This window comes from Balaenoptera ricei, chromosome 2 (assembly GCF_028023285.1).
Source record: "Balaenoptera ricei isolate mBalRic1 chromosome 2, mBalRic1.hap2, whole genome shotgun sequence".
Lineage (NCBI taxonomy): Eukaryota > Metazoa > Chordata > Mammalia > Artiodactyla > Balaenopteridae > Balaenoptera > Balaenoptera ricei.
In genome coordinates, this window is record NC_082640.1 from 150,454,938 (window position 1) to 150,480,510 (window position 25,573).

The 25,573-nt window shown below is 33.9% G+C and overlaps 1 protein-coding gene and 1 long non-coding RNA gene across 3 annotated transcripts in view; one reads left to right on the top strand and one right to left on the bottom strand.

Annotated features, from left to right (window-relative positions):
• LOC132360666 (uncharacterized) overlaps positions 1–25,573 on the top strand; it is a 45,370-nt gene that overhangs the window by 11,860 nt on the left and 7,937 nt on the right. The window lies entirely within an intron of this gene.
• The window catches only part of SGPP1 (sphingosine-1-phosphate phosphatase 1), a 33,507-nt gene continuing 29,777 nt past the window's right edge, over positions 21,844–25,573 (bottom strand). For both annotated transcript variants that reach the window (XM_059915748.1, XM_059915747.1), the window contains one exon: positions 21,844–23,772. In XM_059915748.1, the coding sequence (XP_059771731.1) occupies positions 23,221–23,772 (552 nt within the window). In that variant the 3' untranslated portion in view covers positions 21,844–23,220. The remainder of the gene's footprint in view (positions 23,773–25,573) is intronic.

Genomic DNA, 25,573 nt, shown 5'->3' on the forward strand with positions numbered 1-25,573 from the left:
TTTTCCTACTTTCAGGACAATCTCTTCTTAGCCAAAATGTGTGATAAAAATGACAGTGTAATGAGATCTAACAAGTCAGCTAAAAACCAAAAAGAAGACTATTTGAAATATGGATTTCTATATACTTTTCCAGCAAATGAATCTTGCCTTAGTGACTATAATGGATTGAGGTATTAGCTAATAATACTATAAAAACACTATTAGCAAGGTATTTAAAATCTATGCATCCAGAATATGAAGCTAAATTTTAACAATCTTTTGAGCAATATTTATTTATTTATTTATTTATTTATTTATTTATTTTTTTTTTTAAAGATTTATTTATTGATTGATTGATTGCTATGTTGGGTCTTCGTTTCTGTGCTAGGGCTTTCTCTAGTTGCGGCAAGCGGGGGCCACTCTTCATTGCGGTGCGGGGACCGCTCTTCATCGCGGTGCGCGGGCCTCTCACTATCGCGGCCTCTCTTGCTGCGGAGCACAGGCTCCAGATGCGCAGGCTCAGCAGTTGTGGCTCACGGGCCCAGCCGCTCCACGGCATGTGGGATCCTCCCAGACCAGGGCGCGAACCCGTGTCCCCTGCATTAGCAGGCAGACTCTCAACCACTGCGCCACCAGGGAAGCCCTGAGCAATATTTAAAATTATGTGACATGCAACACTTTATACAGTTTCACTAAACTAAGTGATAAATGTTTAGAATTCTAAGATTTCTTACTTCTGAGGTTTCTTAAAAGTGAAAGACAAAAGAAAACAAAAATAGCAATAACTAAAAAAAAAAATCAATTCATACGCCACTGGGGAAATATTTCTTTCCTGCAACAGTTAAAATAGCTAAAATAAAGAATTTTTAAAAAGAGACAAACTAAAATACATTCTTTAGGTAACATTCTAAAGGGAATATGCATAGAAAATACTGTGCAAAGTTGAAGAGACAAGTATTAAAACAAATTATGCAGTGTGGGAGGTTCCTATTCATTTGGATGAACGTGTGTTTCTCATCTGTTTCAGCTTATGGTATTTGTTAAATTGTGAGTTAAGAATGAAGTACAGGAAGAACTATTTTTCTTGAGCCATTAAAAGAAAGATATCCCAGAGAGGTTATGTTTTCAGTAATAAATGACTTTGCTAATAAAAACAATTTTGCATGGGAAAACAAAACTGATTTTTTTTTAGTGGAGCAACTGGTTTCACTAGAATAAATGAATTCTCTGGAACATGGTTACAGTGCTAATAACACATGAAATCAAATCACTGGATTCTTCATTGGTAAGTTACAATGACAGGAAAGTTGGAGCCAGACTGTATGAAATTCTACAGAATATCATCTATTTTAATAGAAACAAGACTTTAAAATTTTAGTGTAGACTCTTTACAATACTTTTTAATTATCCGTAGAATGGGCATAAAATTTTTTTATACAACAGAGAGAGGTTTACTGATATTTTGTGGCAGAGTACTTAAAAGAGCTGCCAAAGTGAAGATGAGTTTCACATTTTCCCTTTACAAAAAAGAAAGTGTTTCAGATTTCCTGTGCTGACAAGTGGCTCTCTGCAAATGCAATGTTGGCAGATATTTTGGGGAACAGAAAAAAGGAACACTTTATCTGTTCCTTCAAGGTAATAGCGACCTTTTAACAATGAATGGAAAAGTAATTGTTTATCAAAAGCAAGTACAGGGACTTCCCTGGTGGTCCAGTGGTAAAGAATCTGCCTTCCAATGCAGGAGACCTGGGTTTGATCCCTAGTCGGGGAACTAAGATCCCACATCACACGGGGCAACTAAGCCCGCACGCCACAACTACTGAGCTCGGGTAACTTAAAGAGAGAGAGCCTGTGTGCCACAACTACAGAGCCCACACACCCTGGAGCCTGCACACCACAACTAGAGAGAGAAAATCCGCACATCACAACTAGAGAGAAGCCCACACGCCGCATGTAAGAGCCCACGTGCTGCAACAAAGACCCGACGCAGCCAAATAAATAAATTAAATAAATATAATTTTTTATTTAAAAAAAAAAGGTGATTCACGGAGTAGCTATCATATTTTTTTTAAAAAAAAGCAAGTACAATTTGAAAACACGTTTGGAAATGTTTCTATCATTCTGTGATTTTATTGCTGAAAATGATGTTTTGTCATCTATAAAAAATCAAGTCTGCTGAAATTGGGAAACAGAATTGTCAAACTTGTTTGAAAGTTTTCCAATGAAGAGTTACAGTAGATATTTAATCCATATGTTAGATATAAATATACACCATCTGATTGACATTAGGGAAGATTTCTAGTGGAATTTCAACAAAAACTTCCACTTTTCTAGTGGAATTTTCAACAGAAATTTCCATAATTAGGATATAGATGATAAAAACTGAGTATCCTGATTTTGCACCACTTCCCTTTGAACCTTAGTACCTTTTTGAAGTATGTTTTTCATACATTATAGACATTAAAACCGAGAAGTGAAATAAATTGAACGTAGAATCAGACTTTCAAGAAACTTTATGTCCAAAATGTTAAACCAAGATTTTAAAACATAATGAAATTATAATAATTATTATTATTGCTGAGAGCAAAACATTTGAGAATCATTAATAAGTAAAAATTATTTTAGAAATCTCATCCTTTAACAATTTTGATTCCATGTATATTTTATAATACAAAGAACATTATTATAGTACATGTGGGTAATTTATTAAGTAAAGTTTAGGGATAGATGCTTAAAAATTTTTTTGTGATAATGTGCAATCAACAAAGCTTGGTGACCACTGGTCTAGTGAATAGTAAGTACTTCATTGACAGAATGCTCTTTAATCAAACTCTCCAAGCTGATATAATTAAATATTTTAATTTCATTCTGAAATAGGTGAAAATCCAAGATATAAGGATAAAAATATAATTTCCAATTTTTTCTTGGCCAAACAATTTTACATGAAGTAACGTAGTGTGTGGAACTCAAGCATCCTTCCTATAACAGGAGAGCTATGTCAAGAGAGCAAACATGTGAACCAGCCTGCTGCAGAGTGGATTGGGGTCTGCCTTACTTGTTGACTATCAAGAGCCAAGAGAGATGGGCCACCTTTCACACATTAATTCTGCTCAATACAGATGTCATATTGTCACCATTTCACCAAATAGATAAATCCCTCTTGCATTCACAGAGGTGGAGAAAGCAGCATCTCCCTAAAATTTCCCAAAGAATGCAAGTTTTGGCAGACATTCCTGTCTTACTGGCTGAGGGAAAATGTACAAGAATAAGAGAATGAGTTCCCTCAAAAACAGTTTAAAAATCCTAAAGGCAGCTGTTTACAAATTTAATACAAAGTTCAATCACTGTCCCATAAAGAGAAAAGACCCAGTTAGAAAATAAAATGAATAAAAGATCCCATATACTATTTCAAAGATTGTATACTCAGGGAAAAACCTAAGAAATGTTCTGGGCCTGTATGAAGCCAATTGGAGGATACTGAAGACGATTTGAGTAGATTTGAGTAGAATTTGAGTGAGCTTGGTTGTCACTTCTTCAGGGAAGACTGCCCAGACCCCCAAGGTTAGATCAAATCACTTAATATAGGCCCAGCATGTATCTCTCCCTTAAAGCTTCACAATTTTATGTTTATATGTACAATTGTTTGCTTAATCTCTATTTCCCCTACTGGATTTCATAAAATCTATGATAACAGATACATTACTTTAGTTACATTTATATCTCCAGTGCCTAGCAGAGTTCTCGGTATAATAGGCACTCAACAGATATTTCTTAAGTTAGTGATGAATGAATGAGATGGAAAGACATATATTGTGCTTGGTTAGAAACACTTAATAATGTAAAAGTGTTATTTCTATGTAAGTCTCTACACTGAATATAACAACAATCAGAATATCAACAGCATTATGTTTTGGAACTTGACAAAGTGTTATTAGAATTCATCTAGATTCTGGGGATGAGTGGTGGTGATAGTTGCACAACAGTGTGAATGTGCACAACTGTACACTTAAAAATGGTAAAAATGCTGAATTTTATGTATATTTTACCACAATAAAAAAAATCTGACTGGCCAAAAAAATTCTTCTAGAAATATGAGAATAGATGGAAAAAAACTTTTTTAAAAAAGAGCATTTATGGAGGATTAATTAGTCTTATAAGAATTTTAAACTTATATAGCTACAGTACTTGAAACTTTGCAACCAGATAAACAAATCAACGAAGCTGAATAAAGAATCCAGAAAAAGACTAATATTTATATGGGAATTTAGTGTATGATAAAGATGATATTTCAGAATATTGAGTAAAAGATGGCTGATTCAACAATAGTTTTGGAAAAATAGGATAGCCATAAAAGAAAAAGACTGAATTTAAATTATCTCACCACTTTAGAAAAATTATGAACTTTGAAAAGGTGATTTGCATTCATGATAAAACAAAAAACCTTGAAACAGCACAGAAGTGTATACACTAAAAAGTGAATAGGGAAGCAGGTACTTTCATATACCATTAGTGGTGCTATAAATTGATATAACCTATCTGGAGGGCAATTTGACATCTATCAATAATAAAATCCACAAAAACTTTGACTTGTCAGTTACTTTGCATAAATGCATTAAAATGTATATACAAGGATAGACTCTGTATCACTGTAATTTTTAAAAACCTAGCAATATCTTAAATTTATAAATAGAATACTGGTTAAACTATGCTACAAGAATACAATAATATGCAGCCATTAAAATTAGGTAGATCCTTCATACAATTTTTAAATGTACGGAACCATATATATAGCTCATTTTTATTTAACTTTCAAAGGGATTTTTATGCTAGTGTATACATTTTAAAAGAGTCTACAGGGTCAACAGTGGTTACTTCTGAGGAGTAAAAGGAAGACTTTTGTTCTCCCCTTTATATCTCAGTTATATTTTAATTTTTTATGTAACTATGAGCAAGTTTTATTAACTTGTGATAAACTTTAAAAAATATCAATGGACCGAAATGGCCGCATAAAATAGCTACATTAAAATGTCATGTACCAGGCTTCCCTGGTGGCGCAGTGGTTAAGAATCTGCCTGCCAATGCAGGGGACATGGGTTCGAGCTCTGGTCCGGGAAGATTCCACATGCCCCGGGGCAGTTAAGCCTGTGCGCCACAACTACTGAGCCTGCACTCTAGAGCCCGCGAGCCACAACTACTGAAGCCTGTGCGCTTAGAGCCCATGCTCCGCAACGAGAGAAGCCATGCAATGAGAAGCCCGCACACGGCAACGAAGAGTAGCCCCCGTTCGCCGCAACTGGAGAAAGACCACGCGTACCAACGAAGACCCAATGCAGCCAATAAATAAATAAATAAATTTATAAAAAATAAAATGTCATGTACCCATTCAGAAATCTTTGCTGCAATCCCCCTTCTAGAAAAAAGCAGCCTCTAAGCTCTAAGAACAGGGTCTCTATACAGACTGCAATAGCACATGAAAATTTGTTCTTCCAGATATTGACTGTAGGAGAAAATTAGGCTCTCCATTGTTAAAGGAGAATTAAATTGTAGTTACAAAGTTATGGGAGTAATTTATTTGTAAATTTTCAAAGACTTTCATTAAAAAGGGCTTTCTTTTAAACAACTAATTTTTAAAAAATTAAATAGTTCATCTCAAAGCATTCAGGTCAATTTCTTTTTAACTGACGTTTAGCTATAAAACAATACACTTTATCACTATTTCTCTATCAAAGACAGCGAAAGTAAGTTGTTAATGTTACTTCCTGATTTTGCAAAACTCCAATATATGCTTTGAATAGCTACAAGAAATAGAGAAGTTCTTTCTCTTGAAAACACAACTACTGTTCCACTCTTCTGTGGTTATACATATTTCTAAATTTTGAAATATAAATGTTGATTCTCGAGGGAACACTCTCTTCATAAGATAAAAATATTGTGAATACTATTCTTGAAATACCACATACAGAAATAGAATCTTTTAAAGAAATGCCAACCTATATCACCAGAATTTGTATTGAACACTTATTTGAAACATTTGTATATTGAGAACCTTGAAAAATGTAGCATATGTAGGTTAAGGTCCCACCAATATTATTAATGATACATTAGTAGGTATGTAATATTGGAAATCACCATCTTGCTCTCCTTTGAACATAGTGGAGAGGAAGAGCTATGTAAGTCTGGCAACAAAGACTCATTTCCAATCTGGTAATAATACATATTAGCCTTTTATAGTTTGAACTGGTAGTTAAATTATTAACAATTGGGAAGTCTTCATTCTTTGTCATCTGTTAAGGACTCCAATAGCATGAGAGGTATGGGTTTCTTGCAGCTGTTTTACACTTTTATAATTATTATGGTACTAACTTATGGGGTTTTTTTTCTCCTTGCAATAGAAATGTCTTTAAGTGCAGTATTTCAAATTTGGGATTTTAAGGAAAGTTTGCATAGCAGAAAATAAAATGCTGATTTGATAATCTGCATAAATTTAGGGCAATAGTCAGAAATTTCAGTTCAACTTACTCTAGAAGAAACTGAGTTTATTAAATACACATTATTGAATGTACTAGATGTATTTTTATAGGAACTTTCATAAACGTTCTTCCTCTTTTCTTTCAAACCAAACCACAATTTATAAGGATTATTATTTTTGAGGCAGGAGAAATTATTTTTATATTGACAGTTTTTCAACAAAATACTGTCAATTTAAATGTTGATAAATGTTTAGAAGGTATTTGAAACATGGTAGTTTATGCTATTGCATGATTATTAATAAACAGTGATGTGTGATTTTTCATTGTACTAATTGAAATGTGGATTTAATAAAGAGAGGAAAATAATGCACCTGCATTTGATTGGTAGCAATGAATTCAAAACAATTTGGAAAATTTTTTAATGAATTGTAAATATGTTGAATACATGAACTTAAAACAATCATAATCACTATCAATCATTTCAAGGTTACATGATAATTCTGAAGCACAGATTGTCTAGACATTCATATAGTTACAAGATAAATTAAGGACAAAGTTCAGAAGGAGAAACAAAGATGTCACTCTTAAGGTTATTGTTAAAAAATGCTTTGAATCTGATGATGTAGATATCCATTAAACCCATACTATAATTTTCACTATAAATAAAATGTTGATTAGTAAAGGGCATTTTCAATTTTTATTTAAAAAAAACACTGAAAATAAATGTTCTCAGTTTTACAAATATGAATCACACAATTATTGATCTCAATGGTGGGGTTCTGTCTTAGACCTTCCCTGGCATACACAGCACTGGCAGATGTGAGGATGCCACTTCAAGCCTCATGCCCATAGCACAGACTGACCAATGGAAGTAACTAGGACCAAACCAGAGTCAGGGAAAGTAAGAGAGGGCCTTGGGTAGTGAGCACAGGTTCAGCAGAGTCAACACTATGCCTGTAAATACTGGCTAGATAGTCTATTTTCTGACACTGGGTTGACATTATACAAAGAAACGAGCTTTTAATTTCTTTAGGTAAAGACCTTCAATAATTGCAAGGCTGAAAGGAGAACTCAGTAGGAGAAGCACACTTTCTAGATGAAGGGATCTTTTTAAAGGATCTGATTATTTTGAAATGCAGTACAATATATTATTATGTAATATTATATGTAATACAGCAATGTAATAGATGTACAAATAAACTTGTAAAAAAGGGGAGGAAGAATTTTTGCAAGGCATATGTTACAAATGGGTAGTGAGGCAAAAATTCAACAAATAGTTATGTTCTTCACAGACAAATATGTCAAAAATGACTGTATGTAGTTTTGATGTGTCAGGAATTGGCTCTGGGTACCTGAGACTTCTGAGTTCAAGCCCCAGGGACTTAAGGAGAGGAGCTTCTCTCACTTGTGGGATCGCTGGTGCCCAATGTGAGTAATCATTTTTCCTCCAGCTCTGAGGTTTCTTAATATATCACAACTGGCCAATAGACCACAATACCCTTAAAAGACTTTCAGTTGGCTCTGAGGCCTTGAAAGGGTTTGGCAGTATAGCATCTAGGCCAAGCCCACCAAGTAGATTAGTAACTTAATAACTATGTGGCTTATTTAATAAGAAAGTACCATTATAATATGTTACAATATAATAACTCAAGTGTGCATCCAAATTACCTGTTGGGCTTGTTAAAAACATTGCTGGTTCCAGGCTCCAAATCTTTTTTGATTCAGTAAGTCCTAGACGGGGCCTGGGAATGTGCATTTCTAACAAGTTCCCAGGTGATGCTGACGCTGGCGGTCAGGGAAATGCACACTGAGAATCACTGCTCCAGGTAGTTTAGCTAATCCCCTAGATGTGGTTCCCTGATGTTTTCTCTTTGTTTGACAAATGTGAGATAAAAGCTAGATTAAAGGTACTGAAATTTATTGCTTAAGATCAGGTGCTACAAAGTCATTTGATGGATATTCTGAGCTTTAGGTTTTACATTCTTTCCGATTCATACGCAGTCTACTCTTAGATTTAATGTAGATTTAAAACTGTATATAATAAAATTAGCTCTAGCGTGTAGTACCTACTAATTTCACAAATTTATAAACTTCAGAAAATACTTACTGCCTCATTCCCCAATTCTTTTGTTCCCCCTCTAACTCATTATAATCTGACTACTAATCCTACCACATATATTATTGAATTTGCTCTCTTTAAAGTTAAACAAGAAACCCATGGCTTTTCTCTACCCTTATCCTGAATCCTTCCACTAGCATTTGACACTATTGATCTCTTTGTTCTTCTGGGAACTCTTTCCATCCTTTCAGTCTGGATTTTAGGGTCCTTTTCATTGACTTCTTATCTTCCACCCCCTTTCTCTTGCCCTTGGCAGACATCATTAATTGCTTGTAGCACTCCTATCGACAGAATTTGAATAATTCTTCACAACACAGCCCTTAAACACTCTTAGTTGATCGGTTTTTGTCCTTGAGGTGAAACATGTGTTGTAAAGACTCCCTCCAGAAGCAGATTTTAAGTACTAATTTTCTTAAAATAAATTATACATTTTTGATATATGTCAGTATACCAACAGCTATTAAATATAAAGGGAATACAAATAGCAATAAATATCCATTAAAAATGATAGTTACAAAATGTTCGGTACTGGACTTTTAAACATTCTAGTATTACTTGCTGAAGACATGTACAGGCAGGGAGCCAACAGAGATGAATAAGATGATGATGATGAAAGATCAAACTTAAAATTATTTGTAGAGGTAATTTTAAGGGTCTTCTATCTATCTTCTTACAATCCCATGGTGATTTCTGAGACATAAGAGAATTTCAGATCTAACTAGACTGGGACAGAGAATACATTCTTGATGATAAAGCAAAAACTTTCTCTTTGGATCTAGCTATTAAAAGAAACAAACTTGCTTTATGTTTCAAAATTACTTTGGGTATGAGGGCTCTTTAAATCTCTGTGGAAAAAGGAAATAGAAATGCTGTTAGGAAAGAGGACAGGATATAGTCTTATTCATCTCTGTTGGCTCCCTGCCTATTTGCAGTCACATGCAATTACAAAATAATAATAATAATAATAAAGACACATACAAGAATCTTTAGAGTAGCATTGTTATAGCAAAAAATTAGCAGCAATCTGAAAGTCCATTAATATAGTAATCATTAGGTAAACTCTGGTAGATTTATGTAATTATACCATGCAGCACCGTAAAATAATAAGGTAGATCTATTCAGTCATTCATAGGCTCTATTCAGTCATTTATTGAGTTGGTGCTGGGAATAATGCAGAGAACATGATAGATATAGTTCCTGCCCTCATGGAGCTTCCAGGCTAGTGGGGAAAGAATATAACAAGCAAACAAATAAACAACTTAATTTCAGTGCTATGAAAAAAATACAACAGGATAATGTGATAAAGAAAAACATGTAGGAGATGGGGGCCCATTAGATAAGATGACCAAGGAAAGCTTCATTGAAGAGGTGCTATTTAAGCTGAGATCTGAATGATGATGAGGGGAAGCCATGCATATGAAGACATAGGGAGAGATGGCAATGGCAAAGGCTGTGATGCTTGACTTAGAGAAAAAGGCCATTGTGACTGGGATGAAGTTTAAGTCAAAGAAGTAGGTAGTAAAAGCCAGATGGAGTAACTATATACAGATGGGAGTGGGGGACACAAATTCTATAAATACTAGAAGAGAACATGGGGAAATATCCTCTGGCTACAAGGTAGGGAAAGCTTTCATAAATAAAACTTAAAAAGCATAAGCCAGGAATTCCCTGGCGGTCCAATGGTTAGGACTCAGCACTTTCACTGCCGAGGGCCCGGGTTTAATCCCTGGTTGGGGAACTAAGATCCCACAAGCCACTCAGCGTAGCCAAAAAAAAAAAAAAAAGCATAAGCCATAAAGCAAAAGGTTAATAAGTTTACTATCTTAAACTAGAAAAAAACTCCATACTGCAAAAGATATAACAAACAAGGCTCAATAAGTGATGCAGATAAAGATTAAAGAATTCCTACAAATCAATTTTTTAAAGGCAATCCAGTAGAAAAATGGGTAAAACACTGGAGTAGGCAAACCACAAAAGGAAACTCGAATGGTCATAGAGGGAAAAGCATTCAATTGCACTGAGGAGTAGAAACGCAAATAAAAGCAACAAGATACCATTTCATACTCATATATTAGCGAAAACTAAAAAGCATAAAATAGGATATGTTGGCAATGATGTGAAGCAAAAAAGTACTGTTATTGGGATTGTAATTGGTACTATTGCTTTGGAGAGCAATTTGTTTGTAGCTACTAAAATTATAAATGTGCATAATTCACAACCCAGTACTTCCACTTTGGATATGTACCCAAGAGAAACTCTTGCATAATTCCACAAGGAAATTGTCACAAAGGTTTTTATAGAACTTTTTATTTTTCATTTTAGTTTTTATTTTTTATTTATTTTTTAAATTTATTTATTTATTTTTGGCTGTGTTGGGTCTTTTTTTTTTGTGCGAGGGCTTTCTCTAGTTGCGGCAAGCAGGGGCCACTCTTCATCGCGGTGTGCGGGCCTCTCACTATCGCGGCCTCTCTCGTTGCAGAGCACAAGCTCCAGACGCGCAGGCTCAGTAGCTGTGGCTCACGGGCTTAGTTGCTCCGCGGCACGTGGGATCTTCCCAGACCAGGGCTCGAACCCGTGTCCCGTGCATTGGCAGGCAGATTCTCAACCACTGCGCCACCAGGGAAGCCCTGGACATATATTTTTAATTCTCTTGGGTAAATACCTAAGAGTGAAATTGCGGGGTCATATAATTACTCTGCTTATATTTTGAGGAAGTGCCAAACTGTTTTCCAAAGACACTGCACTATTTTACATTCCCATCAGCAATGTTTGAGAATTCCAATTTCTCCATATCCTCACCAACACTTGTTATTGTTCGTCTTTTTTATCATAGTCATCCTAGTGTGTGAAGTGATATCGCATTGTGGTTTTGATTTGCAGTTCTCTAATGACAAAGGATGTTGAGCATCTTTTCATATGCTTCTTGGTCACTTGTATATTTTTTTTGGAGAAAGGTCATTCAAATCCTTTGCCTATTTTAAAAATTGAGTCATTAATCTTTTGTTATTAAGTTGGAAGAGATCTCTATATATTCTAGATACTAGACCCTTATCAGATATTTTCGTCCCATTCTGTGGATTGTCTGTTTCCTTTTTTGATGGTATCCTTTGAGGCACAAAAGTTTTTGATTTTGATGAAGTCCATTTTATCTATTTTTTCTTTTATTGTTTGTGCTTTTGGTGTCATATATAAGAAATCATTGCCTAATCCAAAGTCACAAAGATTTATTCCTATGTTTCCTTCCAAGAATTTTATAATTTTAGCTCTTAATTTATCCACTTTGAGTTAAGTTTTGTAAGTCTATTTTTTTTTTTTACCTTGAGATATTTTTTTGAGTAAGTTTAGGTTTACAGAAAAACTGGGGGAAAAATAAAGATATGCCCCCTAATCCCCTCCCCAACCCCCCCTATTAATTTTTGCATTAGTGTGATATTTGTTACAATTGAGGAGCCAACATTGATACATTATTATTAACTAAAATCCATAGTTTACATTAGGGCTCACTCTTTGTGTTGTACATCAAAGCATGTTATTTTAATATAAAATTGCATATTAATATGTGAAAGAAGCCAATCTGAAAAGGCTATTACTGTATGATTCCAACCATATGACATTCTGGAAAGGGCAAAACTGTGGAGACAGTGAAAAGATCAGTGGTTGCCAGGGCCTTAGGGGGAAGGAGGGAGGCATAGGTAGAGCAAGGGGATTTTTAGGGCATTGAAATTATTTTGTATGATGCTATAATTGTGGATACACATCATTATATATTTGTCAAGCCCATAGAGTATACAACACAAAGAGTGAACTCTAATGTAAACTATGGGTTTTGATTAATAATGATGCATCAGTGTTGGTTCAGCTATTGTAACAAATGCACTGCACAGGTGCAGGATGTTGATGGTGGTAGAGGCTATGTAAGGTTTGGGGAGAGGAGAGGTGGGGGAATGTGAGAACCCTCTATACTTTTTGCTCAATTTTACTGTGAAACTAAAACATTTTTTAATGAACCATATTGATAATTTAACTGTCCCTTCTAGAGGAATAAATAAATTGTGGTATAATTATATAATGAAATACTATACATTAGATAACAAATGAATTAGATCTATAAATTATAAACAGGGATATATCTCAAAAACATAATGCTGAATCAAAGAAAAGCAATTGTTGAATGATACCATTGATGTATATTTAAAAGAACACATAAAATATTGTACAGTGGTTATGGATATACAAATATGTGCGTAAAAGTAAACAATGGACTGGAAGGACTCATAACAATTGCCTCTGCAAACCATTAGAGGAGATGGGAATAGGGCAATGATGAAAAGATGCTTCTGTAACGTTTTACTTCTTTTTAAAAATAAACTAAATCACTAATCATCAGGGAAATGCAAATCAAAAGCACAATGAGATATCGTCTCACACCTGTTAGAATGGCTATTATCAAAAAGACAAATAAAGATATGCAGAAAAGGGAATCCTGTACACTGTTGGTGGCACTGTAAATTGGTGTAGCCACTATAGAAAACAGTATGTTAGTTGCTCAAGAATTTTAAAAAGGATTACTGTATGATCCAGCAATTTTACTTCTGGGTATTTACCCGAAGAAGGCAAAAACACTAACTTGAAAAGGTATCTGCACCCCCATGTTCATTGTAGCATTACTGATAATAGTTAAGACATGAAGCAACCTAAAAGCCCATCAATGGATGAATGGATAAAGAAAATAAATACACATATGTACACACACAATGGAATATTATTTAGCCATATAAAAGAATGAAATCTTGCATTTGCGACAACATGGATGGAGCTTAAAGGCATTACGCTAAGTGAAATAAGTCAGACAGAGAAAGATGAATACCATACGATCTCATTTATATGTGGAATCTAAAAAACAAAAGTACAAACTCATGGATACAGAGAATAGATTGGTGGTTGCCAGAGGTGGGGGGAGAAGAGGGGGCAAAATGGGTGAAGGTGGCCAAAAGGTACAAACTTCCAGTTATAAAATAAATAAGTCATGGGGATGTAACATACAGTATGGTGACTATGGTTAATAATACTGTATTATATACTTGAAAGTTGCTAAGACAGTAAATCTTAAAAGATATTATCATAAGAAAAGAATTGTAACTATGTGTAGTGATGGATGTTAACTAGGCATATTATGGTGATCATTTCATAATATATACATATATCAAATCATGTGTACACTCAAAACTAATATAATGTTATTTGTCAATTATATCTCAATTTTAAAAAGTAAAATACAATAGACTGGAAGCAAATATGACAAAATACCAAGGGTAGTTCATTCTAGGTAATGGGAATATAGATATTTATTATATTCTTTTCACTTTTCTGTAATTGTTATAAATTCTCAAATAAAACAGGGAATGGGTGGTGAGGAAGTGGAGACAATATACAGACAATTCGCAAGAAGCTGAGAACAGAGACATGAGGCAGACCATGTTTGTGTGCTCTTGGCAGCAATTTAGTAGATAGGGAAAAAGTCCATGTTTCAGGATAAAAAAGATAACTCCAGGAGAGAAATTCTCTATGAACTCCAATATATATCATTAATTGGAAAAAAAAAAAGAGGGGAGCAATTTGCAGAACAATATGTACAACATCCTGCTTTTGTTTAGAAAACCCAACTTTTATAAAACACAATTATGTATTTCAACATGTGTGAAATATACATACAAAAGAAAAAAAAAAACCCTCCAAATGGCAACACTGGTTACTTCTGGGAGGAGAATGCATTGTTATAATGGTCAAATAGGACTTCTGCTTTTCTTGTATTTGAATTTTTTTACACCACCAATGTATCCATATATATCTCATGTAATTTTTTGTGGCAAGTTAACTTCTCATTTCTGTGAAAAAATTTCACTGTAAGAAAACAGCTGACTGACATTCAATAATCTCATGTTTTCTAACAGAACTTTTGAAACATTTTTTAAATGCCTTACTGCAATGAGCACTGTTGAAATTTTAGAAATGTTCTAATGAACAAAGGTAGTGATTTTATGTTCTGCTTATTTTATTTTTAAAAAATATAACTTGATAATGTGCTCTGCAATTTTTAAATGTCTTGAATTTATTACAAGGGTCTTATTTTCTAAAATACAACATGAATTTTCAATGTTCATATGAGATTTATGCTTGTAATGAGGTAGTTTTACATTCTTTATCAAGCATTCTCTTCTCTGTTTTTTCTTTTAGTTCTGATTGAGATTCCCAAAGGGAATTTTCTTCTTTCTCTTTCTCTCTCTCTTTTTCATTTACATGTTCATCTCCATAGCTAGCAAGATTTGTTGAATGAATTATAGAATTACTGAGGTCTTTGGCATCTACCCTGTCCTTGCCCCCCTCCCTTTATTTTTTAAAGAACCATCTGTTTAGGGATTACAGTTCAGAGCTATTTGGATAGTAGGCTGGATTAGGTAATGCCTAGTGGTCACTTTAAACCTTGTGATTCAAACAAGAATTATGACCGAGACTTATAACCTCCTATTATGACCCTTCTAAAGCTATTAACTCATTGTTTCTCTTTGGAGAAACTTGAAACTTTCTTAGATGGGTGTCTACAAACCTTTTACGGACAGGACAAGATAGGCTCCTTCGACTCTATTCCCTCAGTGAAAAAGGAGTAAAATTTTTTCTGTTAAATTTCAGTATCCTCATAAAACCAGTAGAAATATTCCCTTTGTTTTTGCATGCTTCGTCTAGTACAGTTTATTAAATTTTAGTGTTGAAAGGGATCTTAGAGAACATCAAGTCCAACGTCTTCATTTTATATGTGAGGACATGGTGTTTCACGAAGACGGAGCTAGTGCCTAAAGGTATACAGCAAATTATAGTCAAACACAAAACAAAGTCAAAACAAAAATTCTGCTCTTCTGACATCATCTGTAACATACTGGCTTGAGTCTGTTTCTTTTATTCAACATACTTGTTTTGTCGTATTTACTGGAGAAAACAGACACAGAATGGGAACATAAAAGTCAATACCAGTTTGACCAGCATCTTCATGCAGACTGGAATTCATACACAAAAATTTTCACAAGGATGAACAAGAGTTCTGTAAAAAATGAAGAGTTCTTTATCAGGGTCAGGATTTGAGAGAAACCACTGCTTGCAAGCTGGGAATCTGAAGTCAGCTTTATGATAGACTTGCAAGGGCAAGAATAAGAATGTAACATATTATGACATGGAACACCTTAAAGTCCCCCAAAACAAAATTCTATGATCTTTCTGTTCTACTTACAAAACCATCTCATGGAAAAGTCGCCAAAGGGTTCTTTGAATGAGAGTTTCAAGTGAATGATATGGAATGGCTGTACTTGCAGGTCTGCACTGTCTAGTAACATGTTTGAGGGCTAACCAGAAGGTAAATATAAGACAATATAGTTATTATGTCCTTTTAAAATAGGTAATAGACACACATACACACTTCTAACAAGGAAGCTAAGAGCCCTCCTGAACAATAATGTTGAATCAGAAAAATCAGGTGCTCATGGGTGTATTGTGGATTACCTGACATATATAGAACATATTTATGGTGTCTCTGTGATTCTACTAGCAAACATCCTTCCTACACTCACCCCACAATCCATGTCTCAAGCAGTTGGGGTTGATCAGATGTGTGATAGGTTCTGACTTCAAACCAAAGAAGAAAGTTCAGTCTCAAGTATGGTGGGATAGGAGATAAATTGAAGAACACCAACATTACTCCCAGAGCATGTCTCGAAATCCCAGTGCATCCCCTGGGAGGGAGTCCTTGTTGTGGAACACATGAAGGTCTGCAAACTCTGCAGTCCTCATGCTGCATTCCTTAGGGTTGTTTGCGGGGTTCTTGGTGTGCCATTATTTGCTTTACAACCCCCTAGTGAGGGTGGAAGGTTGGGGGAGTATAACTTCACATTCAAAGTTCTCCTAAGTCACTTGGGGCTCCTCTAAATAACTGCAACTGTAGCAGTCATGATCTCATGTCACCAAAGTTCAAGGCCTTGGGCTTCTTCATATAAAATCCAGGATTAATAATAAAAAATTGCCTTCCGTTATCTCTTCCGTTATCACAGATTAAAAATATATCCTTATTTATTGAACAAACAATAGTTTTTTTTTTTAAACTTTTTTTTTTAATGCTTCTGTCCTACTTAGTGTCTTTCATTTTATTAGCTACTTGTTAACACCCTTCTGTTGTTGTTATTTTCTTTTTTACGTTTCTTCAGAATATAACTTTTCTTTAAAAACTTTATTTATTTATTTATGGCTGTGTTGGGTCTTCGTTTCTGTGCGAGGGCTTTCTCTAGTTGCGGCGAGCGGGGGCCACTCTTCATCGCGGTGCGCGGGCCTCTCACTATAGCGGCCTCTCTTGTTGCGGAGCACAGGCTCCAGACGCGCAGGCTCAGTAATTGTGGCTCACGGGCCCAGTTGCTCCGTGGCATGTGGGATCTTCCCAGACCAGGGCTCGAACCCGTGTCCCCTGCATTGGCAGGCAGATTCTCAACCACTGTGCCACCAGGGAAGCCCCAGACAATAGTTTTGATTACCTTCAAGTTGGGTGTAATTTCATCCACAAGCAATAAATAGTGCAGCTCTTCTACTGGTAAAGAAAGGCAACATCCACTATTACCATTGTTTACTGAACAATTTAACAAACTTCTCAGCTTTACATTCTACCACTCCCTTCCAGGTACCTTGATGCTCCAGACAAACTGCAATCCATTTGTTTGCCAAACAAGTCTAATACATCCCATTTCCATGTTTTGGTTCATCCGATTACTTCTACCTAAAATGTATCCTCTGTCTCACCACACTGCTCTTAGCCCATTGAAATTTTATTTCACTTATTTCATTCATTCATCTATTTCAATAATGCATCATAAAGTTACAGTCTGCCTAAGTATTTAAGAAGACTGCACGTGATTATCTGCTAACAATATTATAGAATAGATTTATGCACTTGGTAAGAAATTGCCATATATGAGCTCTAAGATGCCAGATACATCTAAAGTATTTTGTAATTCTTACCATATGACCCAGCAATCCGACTCCTGGGCATATTATCCAGACAAAACTATGATTCAAAGAGATACATGCACCCCTATGTTCATAGCAGTACTATTCACAATAGCCAAGACATGGAAACCACCTAAATGTCCATTGACAGATGAATGGGTAAAGACGATGTGGTACATATATACAATAGAATACTATTCAGCCATAAAAAAGAGAACAAAATAATGCCATTTGCAGCAACATGGATGCAACTAGAGATTATCATACTAAGTGAAGTCAGAAAGACAAAGACAAATACCATATATCACTTATATGTGGAGTCTAAAATATGACACAAATGAACCTATCTATGAAACAGAAACAAAATCAGGGACATTTGAATAGATTGGTGGTTGCCAAGGGGGAGGGGGGTGGGAGAGGGTAGGAGTGGGAGTTTGGGATTAGCAGTGCAAATTGGTATATATAGAATGGATAAACAATAAGGTCCTACTGTATAGCACAGGGAACTATATTCAGTACCCTGTGATAAACCATAATGGAAAAGAATATGAAAAAGAATGTGTATGTATGTGTGTATATATATATATATATATATAAAACTGAGTCACTTTGCTGTACAGCAATTAACACAACATTGTAATTCAACTATACTTCAATAAAAAATAGATTAAAAAAATAAAGTGTTTTGTAAATCTATGATTACCCTTAACATATATAACATAGTTGGAAAATGTAGACAACTTATTTTTAGAAAAGGAAGAAAAATATTTCAGACATAAATGTCATGTTTGGGTTTGTAATTAATTAATGATATTTATAAATTAAGTTATATGTTAATTTAAAAAATTTACAGCTTGTGTCCATGAATAATTTAAATAAGATTTTGGGAATATACTGCCAAGAGAAAGAAATATTTTTAAAATATTTATTTTGTACAGCTATTTGAAACATTTTGCAGAGTGGAAATGTTGAGGGACTACTTTTTTTTCTTTTACTTTTTCAAGTTTGTCATCACAGCATTTCAATCAGAAATTAGCAAAAGTAACACCACCATTAAAATGAGTTTGGTGAATTTTATCCCTTAAGTCAGCCCAGATAAAAGCAGGGAGGCGGACACTGCGGGAACTTTAAATATTAGGGGAATTAGAATCCACTTTATTGTCACCAACCCCAGTTGAGTTCCGTAAGTCTGGGCCTGGAGACATTTGGAATCCAGGGGAGTCTTTGTGCTTAAGTAAAAAAATTGATATTTAAGCCCTGACTATATCTCATCTACATTTTAATTATAAATATCACTTTAATTATAAAAATCACAGATTGTGAAGTAGTTGGTTATGTGAAAGATTAAAGATCAAACTGTACAAAGTAATATTCTCAAGAACATATTTATATAGCTTATTACTAGAAACTAAAGTTCTATCCCCATATATGCAGAATATTTTCTTCTCAGATTTTATTTTAATTCCAAAGAAAATAACATCTTAAAACTTATTTGGATACAAATCACATTCTATACAATGGGGTATTATAGTAATTACATGTAAAACATTTCAAGAATCTAAATGATTATCCTTTAAATATTTGCATGAAAAGTGACAAAATTTTTACTAGATGAATTGGATGCATTTACTTACAACCTAAACCTTTAAAACAGCTAGAACAAGAAGTAAAATGTAGACTATTACATAATTTTAAACTTTTTTAGATCACCGGTCTCTCTAAGAAGCTGATGAAAATTGTAGAATTTTTCACCCAGATAAACACACATACTGAAGCCTGTCTAGAGACTGGGTAGTCATCCAATATATATTATTATGCGTGCTCTGTCCCAGGGATCCAGAAGTAAATAGAGGCACAAGCCACTTTTCCTCATAGAGCTTACATCATGGAGATGAAGATAGAAAATTTAAGAAAATAATACATAAATAATTACAGGTTGTGATATGTGCTACAATGGATTTCAATTATGAGAACCCCTAATTTAGGACAAGGGACAAACCTCAAATCTGAAGGGGTAATATTACTGTAGTAACTATTTTTTAAAAAGAGAATCCATTTTACATCTCATAAGAAAATGTCATTATGTAACAAAGGAAACTTTAAAAATATGTATTAAATCAAACAAATATTGCAAACAGCATAATAGGTAAGTGTATGAACTTTTAAAACCTGAGATAATGGACTTTATGACATTTAAGGTTGAAATAGACCCAATGATGTTGTAGACATCATGATACAAGCTGTTAGTATAGGTCATAAAGCTATTTTAAAATTCACTTGGCTTTTAGAAAATGACAGGAAAATACCCTTTAAAAACACACTTTAGATTTCTGTCATATCCTGTTGCTTACAGTACTAGGAGCTAGGCTTTTTAGACATCCATGGAAAGTGCACCAAGACTAAGCATGATGAAAGGAAAAAAGAAGGACAAATTAGCAGATACCAGATAGTTGAGGTTAAAAAGCTAGTGTTTATTTCTGTAAACATTTTTATTTTAAAAAAATACTTATTTTGCTTTGAATTTTCCCTCCTGTGTGTCTCACAAGGAAGGCGCGGCATGCTTTGTTCATAAAGATTTGTAGTGGTCTGGTGTGCTTAAAAATGAAGAGCTTTCTAAAATGTCCTTTGTAATTCGCATGTTAAAACTTATTTTTATTGTGCTATTTATAGCCTATGTAACCACCATTAAAATCCAAGTGTAAAAGTTATTTAACATTCAAGTTTAAAAGTTTTCTTTTTAACTTATGTATATAACAGCAAAAGCTGGAAGAACATGACCAAAATTTGACAAAATAATAGCATAGTAACATCCACTACATCAAAACTACTTTCTCAAACTATTGCCTCTTCCCTTTCTCAAAATAATCTCCACAGCAAGCAACAAAAACTCCCTTCAGAAAAACTAATTCAGCTATAAAGTTGCATTTTAAAAACTGGGCCTTATTGATGTCCAGATTAAACAGTTTGGTTTTAAATCTAGAGTAAACATTCTTCATTAACAAGAATGAAATTGCTTTGGCAATAAAAAATCTTTGCCGTATAAAATTGTGTGATTATATACAACTTTACTCAAAATAAAAACATTTTAACATTTACGCATCTTTATCAAACATTTTATGAAAATCTGCCTTTAAATTATACTCATATCACTGAATTAATTTTTGTTGTCTTTGAAAGACACATTTAATAAACATTACTTGTAAAGAAAGCTAGTAGATAAAATTAAATTACATAAGTCTACTATAGTGGCATTGCTTTATATTAGGTCTTATAATGACTTTCGGGAAGCCCTAGTTTTTGCAGTTCACATGTCATGGCACTTTATAATTACAAAATGAAATGTCCATATGTTTATTTTGCTTGTAAAAGTACCTGTTCCTTGTATTATAATTAGTTCCTGAATTAATGGATTAACAGTCAACTACCTACAATACTTAGTCGTGGATTTTACTGAAACATGTTTTATGCATAAGTTTTAAAAATAAAGTTATGAAACTTTTCACTAAAAGTACAGTGTCAGAATGATCATATATAGAGCCCAAAGCAGTTTGAACCTTAAAGAATTTCTTCAATGTCTTCTATTTCTAAAAACAGTACTTATATTGAATAAAATGCTTCACAGGAAAAGACTGCTAGAATGAAAATACTAGATAGATTTTACAAATCTCTACCAGACAATACAGAAACAAATGCATAGAAGGCAAACAAAACACCCTCCAATCTTGAATTTGGCTTTTATTTTAAAATACATTTAGCATGGAACTATCATAGGACAGAAAATAATAAATCACAAAGAAATGGAATATTTTCAAACACCTTTTAAGCTAGATATAAAAATTAATAAGACAGCATATACTCAAATTATGGGAAACAGTCCCTAAAATTTGATTCAGTGAACACATTTTGAAAGAAAAGTTCTTTGCACATTTTCCAACGTACCGATATGTTCCTAAGTGCCTTGGTTTTCTGTTAATAGGTAAATGTCGAAAATTTAGTTGCTTTACTTACAATTATCAGATTCACTATTGGCAAAAATTACCATGTCCCTAAATTCTCAATCAGAATTATAAAAATATGAGCTCAAATAGTTTTGCTGCCCAAAATAGAAACATCTTAAGTTGATACCTCTGGATAATCAGACAGATATTGCACTAAGTCAGTAATTCCATACCTGATGCTCATTTACATGGAAAGTTAATTCTCTTCTTTATGAAAAACTTACTACAAATAAACTTAATGTTAACCTAATTACAATTACACTTCAAAATATAAAGGCACGAACAGAATAAAGAATAGTTTAATATTTATACTCAAATATTCCACCATGGAAATAATAAAAGGTTGAAAAAAAAAATAGGGCCTAAAATACTGATACTTTAAAATTTTATAATTTACCGTAGTAGCTAATAAATGGTATTAAAAGTTAACACTGCTAAACCCAATCATTTCCAAATAATTTAGAAACATGGTTTGTTTACATATGAAACGTGCATTGTCCCATCTATAAAGTTCAATTACAGTTCCATTCATTGGAAATATCTACCTGTAGTATAAACGATCAAGACAATGTACAAAAAATATATCTTGTTCCTATAACTTACAATGCACAGAAAAATACCTACAAAAATGGAAATATTTATCCATTTAGGTTCCCAATAAATTAGTGAGAAAGTTTAGTCCATTCCACATTTCTTTCTAAACAAAGGCTAAAGAACTGAAGGTGGTTTACTGCTAGCCCTGTTAGCTTGACAGATATTTTTTAAAATATTTGTCTGATTATATGTAACTTAAGATAAAGTTAGTCTTATTTTTATATCACAGTATACATGGCATTTCTTAATTCAGCAACAGAAAGGCACAATTAGCAAGCAATAAAATTCAGTACCTGAATTATTAAACTAATGTCCAGAACAAGTGCAAATAAAGTACATTCAACACAGTGTACAGAACTGGGAAACAAAAAAAGGAATCCAAAAACTAATTTTTCTGAAAATTTGGTCCATTAAAAATGCCTCCTATGTTCAACATCATGAGTAACATGAAAGGTGATGGCAGTATAAAAAGAGGCAGTAAATCAATATGTGGTAGCATACGAATTCTGGTCTAGTAATTATGCAATTTGATCAGGAAATGGCTCCCATAGTAAATAAACATTAAATATATCTGTTAATAACAACATACCTGTATTAAGTCCAAATACACAGGCACAACTGTTTGCATATTATTATTGATTTTATAATACACCCCCATGGTTTAAAAAAAAACTTAGGTATATTATTTTATATATAACATATATTAGATACATAATTGTATATTATGTTCCTTAATATATATTATATATAACTTGAATCCATAACAGCACAAAACTCTCCAAATATTACATGAACATTCCAAATGGATACTTATCATTTTCTCAATGTTGAAATAGCTCAGCTCACCTAAAACAATAACTGGATGTGCAATGATAAAATGCCCTGACTCTTATGAATTTACTTAAATAATTATTTAAGTTAAATTCCTGCAAAAGCCTAACTCTGATTTGGCTTTTAACTAGAATATGGTTTTAGATATCAGTAACTGATACCCTCCTTTCTTATTGTAAATAATATTTCTCCATCAAGAGATACCAATAAAGAAAAATACGTAAGGAACAAAAAATGTGATAGAGAAACCAACCATTCCATAGGTAAGATACCGATAAGGAAGTTCAACTTCCATGTGCTGTCTTGCTTTTCGAACATCATCACACGGTATATTGAAGATTTTACAGGCTAAAGGAATAGTGATCCTTTTCATTATATCTCTGACTACTAGTACAAACAACATCCCTACGAGAATCCGCAATATGGCTTTTCCAAACAGAGTCACTGAAATGGGGTGCCTAGGTAAAGGTAATATATCCAGAGGAGGATCTAATATTAGACCCATTTTATAGGTAAAATGAGATCCACATGCAATCCCAGCACCACTTCCTAGAATCTCAGCTGTGTCTCCCCGGGATGTACTCCAAGTGTCTAGAGTGAAAGAAAAGATCCCCAAGGCTAAATGAAGCCCGATGATGATTAATGGAGCATATTTGTGAGTTTGGTTGAAGTTGTCAATCAGGTCCACAAATGGATAGAAGATAGCTAAGATTAAAATGGTATATACGAATCCAGCAATAACATCCTGAGAAAAGAAGAAGGTAGAGTTGTTTAGTATAATAATTTTTTGGCATTTAAGGAAATATGTATATATATATATTTCACATTTCAATGTTAATAAATGTACATTTTTTAAATATGTCACATTCTTAAAGTAAACTTTATATAATAGGTACTAAAAGCTGTTTTAATAATACTAAAAAGATTCATTGATGATAATAAAATGATTATACTTTTATAGTTCTGCCCTTTTACAAATTAATACATATATGCTATACACAAATGTATATTCAAATGAACAATAAACTATGCTTAACGTACGTAGTTGTGATTTCTGGGAAAAACAATATACAGCTGACCCTTAAACAACATGAGTTTGAATTGTGTGGATCCACTTAACGGCTGATTTTTTTCAATAGTAAACAGTAGTACAGTACTACATGATCCCCAGTTGGTTGAATCTGAGGATGCAGAACCCCTGATACAAAGGAACTGCAGATACAGAGGAACCAAGTTTATGAAGGGCACTCTGTAATTATAGGTGGATTTTTGATTGTGCTGACCTCCACGTTGTCCAAGGATCAACTGTACTTATTTTTCAAAGACTTCATCTTCATGCATTTACTATAATAATCACACATTTAAATACATAATTATTTCCATGACTAAAGAGGATACAAAGCCTATTTTTCCTTTTCCCATTCATTCATTTATTCACTGAACAAATACTTATTGAGTACCTACATGTGCCTGACACTATTTTAGGGGCTGAGGATACACTGCTTAATAAATGAAAAGATTCCTACTGCCATAGAGCCTACATTTTAGTGGGGATGACTGACAATAACCATGTGAGTAAAAAATAGATAAATATTACAATTTCAGATTGTTATAAAGAAATTAAAACAAGACAATGGGATAGAATGATGAAAGACCCTATTAGAGTGATTAGGGAAACCTGTCTGAGGAGGTGACCCTTGAGCAGAAATCTGATTCCAAAAAAGAGTCAGCCCTATCTTTAGATCTAAGGAGAAGTGTCCCAGGTAGAGGGAATACCAAGTGCCAAGGCCTTGAGGCAGAAAAGAACCTAGTGAGTTCAAGGAACTGAGAGAAATTCCGTGTGGCTCAAATAGTGAGAAGAGTGATGTGATATGAGATCCAAGAGACAGACACATGTCAAATCATGTAGAGAGGGCCCCTGTAGGCTAAGTAAGAAGTTCAGATTTTATTTCAAAAGTGATAGGGAGCCTGAAAGATTCCCAAGTAGGAGTGTAATAAAATCTGATGGATATTTATAGAAGAACACTCCATCTGCTGTGTAGAGAATATATTATAGGGGTAAAGTACGGAAGACAGGAGACACTAGTGGGAGGCTACTGTAGTGGTTCACTCTAGATATGGTCCATATAAAGAGACGTACATAGATGGATTTAGTAAAATATTTTAAAATTAGAGGTGACGAACTTCAGCCTGGTGATGATCTGAATGTAAGAGAGAAGCAAAAGAAAAAGGGGTCAAAAATGACTCCTCCTTTTAGGTACAAACAACCGGGTAGAAAATAGAAGATGGTTTATTGGAGGAAATAACACTATTATTAAAGAACTTTCCTTTCTGAATCATTCCTGACATGAACAAAACTGTTTCAGAATTTCCACCTTAAAACAAACAAAACGAAATCCTGGGATCTAGTATCACTGAAAAATTTATCAGAAGAGTTGCTTATATTCACTGCCTCCACTTTCTCACTTCCTATTTTTTCCTAAACTCATCACTGCATTGAAACCACTCTTTTCATGGATACTAGTGACCTTTATGCTGCCCAAAAC